General features: G+C 40.8%; 1 protein-coding gene across 1 annotated transcript in view; it reads left to right on the top strand.

Moving 5' to 3' along the window:
- Positions 1 to 2,782, top strand: part of tmem110l (transmembrane protein 110, like) — a 10,758-nt gene extending 7,976 nt beyond the window's left edge. Inside the window, exon 8 of the mRNA XM_023395337.2 lies at positions 576 to 2,782. Within this exon, the coding sequence (XP_023251105.1) occupies positions 576 to 707 (132 nt within the window). The 3' untranslated portion in view covers positions 708 to 2,782. The remainder of the gene's footprint in view (positions 1 to 575) is intronic.
- The last annotated feature ends 149 nt before the right edge of the window (positions 2,783 to 2,931 follow it).

Below are 2,931 nucleotides of genomic sequence, written 5' to 3'. Positions count from 1 at the left end.
GGTGGGGGGTTGGTGGTGGAAGCCGCAGCCACAATGCTGTTTGTTGTTTGTGGCTGCGGTTTCATGCCTGTAACATCAAGATTATGGAGGAGATTATCAGATTCTTGGCTCTGGAGCGTTTATTAGAAATTTTATTCAAACAATTTCTTTTAAATTGTCGTAGAAATTCACTTCAGGTTATCGGCTTTAGCAGCAGCTAATTGTCACATTTACTGTGGCGCTTCCCCGGACACTGTGATGGGCGGTAATGGATGCTCCCAGCCCTGTCTTTATCCTCATATCTGAATCTGTACGGCTCCTTAAAGTGCCCTTTATATCAGCTTTTCCACATGTCATGTGCTAACATAGTGCAACACATGGAAGTTTATAATGCTGTAAATTTCTTATAGCTGTGGACTTTTGCTCCTTGTGGTATTTGAATCCCCGCTGCTGCCGGAGAGCGTCTGCACCGCGGCGGATAAACGGGGATATTTTCCACTTTAGGCCGGGAATGCAGAACCCAAAACACACAAAACAGCTGAGAAGCACTCATCTGTACTTTGTCTTTACGCTCACGGCCTGTGCTCCTCTCTCAGGTCCTGCTGACGGTGGAGACGGACACGGACGAGGCTTCGGAGGGGGAAGAGGAGGAGCCCGGCGATGAGGAGCCAGTCCCCCATGTGCATTACTCAGGGGGACCAGTGAGACCCAGCTGGGTGGTGGTGTAAAGCCAGGTGACGTGACCTCCTACTCGTCCACTCTTAAGAGCCTGAATATGGACAAAAACAAACTAAACAAAAAAAAACATGCATCCTCAGATTTAAAGGTCTAAATATCCGCGTCTCTGCAAGCACAATTAAAGGTCATATAACCTGTGAATGTGAACACTACAGCCTTTGCTGCCTTCTTCTGCACTGAAGGTGTGAATAGTTATTGTGTGCATGTAAAAAATCAAATAGCATTTTGGGAAATTAGAAGCTGTTTGTCCTCTCACCTCGCTGCCTCCGACATCAGAGTAACCACACCTGACGGTGTGCGGAGAGGGAGATTACAGAGCAGCGTAGCACCCGCGGGGTGACACGTACGGGTGGCAGTGACGGAGACTGAAATAAATCTCACTGGAGGACTTTTGGGAACGATGTTGCTCTAAAGAGACTCATTTATCACGTATCATATTCCAAAGAGGAGCAAACCAGTGAAGTATATCTCTATAAATGCTCTAAAATTTTACTCCGTCTTATATAATCACCTCAAATCCACCTTTTTAATTAAGGTGTAATTATAATCATTCCTGCGTGTTCTCGCTCTGGCTGCTTATTCTCAGTGAAGACGGATGATCAAGTTAAAACCACGCACATGTTGATTCCTTGGACGGACCAAAACATGTCGATAATGTGGTTAAATGGAAAAGTTTTTATTCCTTTGCAACTGGCTGCTTTTAAAGATGATGATATGTGGGTGGAACGTTGTTTCACGCAATGGCTGAAAAGTGATTTTTATATTTGGAATATACAACAGAATATTAGGACCGATGTAAAATTATATTAAAGTTGTAATTTTATGAGGAAAAAGTTCTAATGTTGAGAAAAAATAAAAATAAAGCAATAATTTATGGGAAAAGAAAGATTTTTATGAGCTTGATTCTCATTTTAGCTTCTTTCTTGCCGAGATTTAGATGAGAGCATCGATATGACTCATGTCAGACACCTGTAGCTTGAGCCAGATGGTTAGCTTAGCTTAGCATAAAGGCTTTAAGCTTTGAGCATAACTGTAGCATAAATCTCTAACACATTATATCCTGTTTGTTTAATATGAACAAAAACCAAAGTGTAAAAAGGGCACATTGTGGTTTCACAGGGGGGCAGCTAGCTGTTCCCCCCTGTATTCAGTCTTTATGCTAAGCTAAGCTAACTGTCTCCTGGCTGTAGCTTCACATTGAGATGCGAGAATCTTGTCAATCTCCTCATCTAACTCTCAGCAAAAAGGAATAAACATATTTTCCAAAAATGGGAAACTGTTCCTTTTTAAAATGACTTTATCTGGTAAGAATGGCCATTTCGGTGGTAATATTTTCAAAATAAAACATCCTTTTTCTCAAAATGTTATGACTTTATTCTTTTTTTTTTTCATAAAATTAAGACTTTTTATTTAATGTAGCTTTATTTTGTCAATATTAGAACAACAATTATTCTCATAACATTTTGACTTTTTTGTCAAACTCTCTTCTCAAATCTCATTTTCCCCCTTTAATAATGGTCCTAATGCTCCTTTGTAGTAACGCTCTCTGTGGGAAGATGCAGCAGCTGTTTGCAAGTTATGGCACATTTATTTATTCTGTTTATATTTTATATGTATTTGACTTTATATATTGTGGTCTGTTCTGTGGTGACAACAGTGGAATATAAGGTTTTTAGTGTGTAATGTAAACGGGAGAGTTTTTCAGATCCATCGCCAAACTACAGTTTTGAGTTCTGAATGAATTGAAGTAGGTGATTGATGTATGTTCCTTTTTTTATATATTCAGCAATTTATCACCAAAACATTTCATTTTACCTGTTTACATTTATGGTTTAAAAGCCCGATGGTTTGACAGATTCCGTCTGTAATGTTTTATTTTGTAATCCAATGTAGCTTGTGTATATATATATATATTTTTTTTTTATGAATGAAATGACAAACGTGGATGAAATGTCGCAGCACATCCGTCATCAGTTTCATCAACGGGCCGTAAACTGCCACGGTGCTTCTTTACCGAATGTATCTCTTGAATCTGTGCTATGAATAAAGATGATTGACACATGAACCCGCTGTTTGGTGTTTGAATTCCTGCGGCGGCCGGGGGCGGCGCAGCGCGATGACAGACAACCCGAGTGGGACCTGGCCAGAGCACACCTGTGTGGGCGGGGCTGGCAGCCCTGTGACCTCCAGCTGATGACAGGGGTGGTGGTGGGT

Source organism: Seriola lalandi, unplaced genomic scaffold (genome assembly GCF_002814215.2).
Source record: "Seriola lalandi dorsalis isolate HSWRI2012SDOR001 ecotype SW California unplaced genomic scaffold, Sedor1 jcf7180002054961, whole genome shotgun sequence".
In the NCBI taxonomy this organism is placed as follows: Eukaryota; Metazoa; Chordata; class Actinopteri; order Carangiformes; family Carangidae; genus Seriola; species Seriola lalandi.
This window is presented reverse-complemented; position numbering and strand designations above follow the sequence as displayed.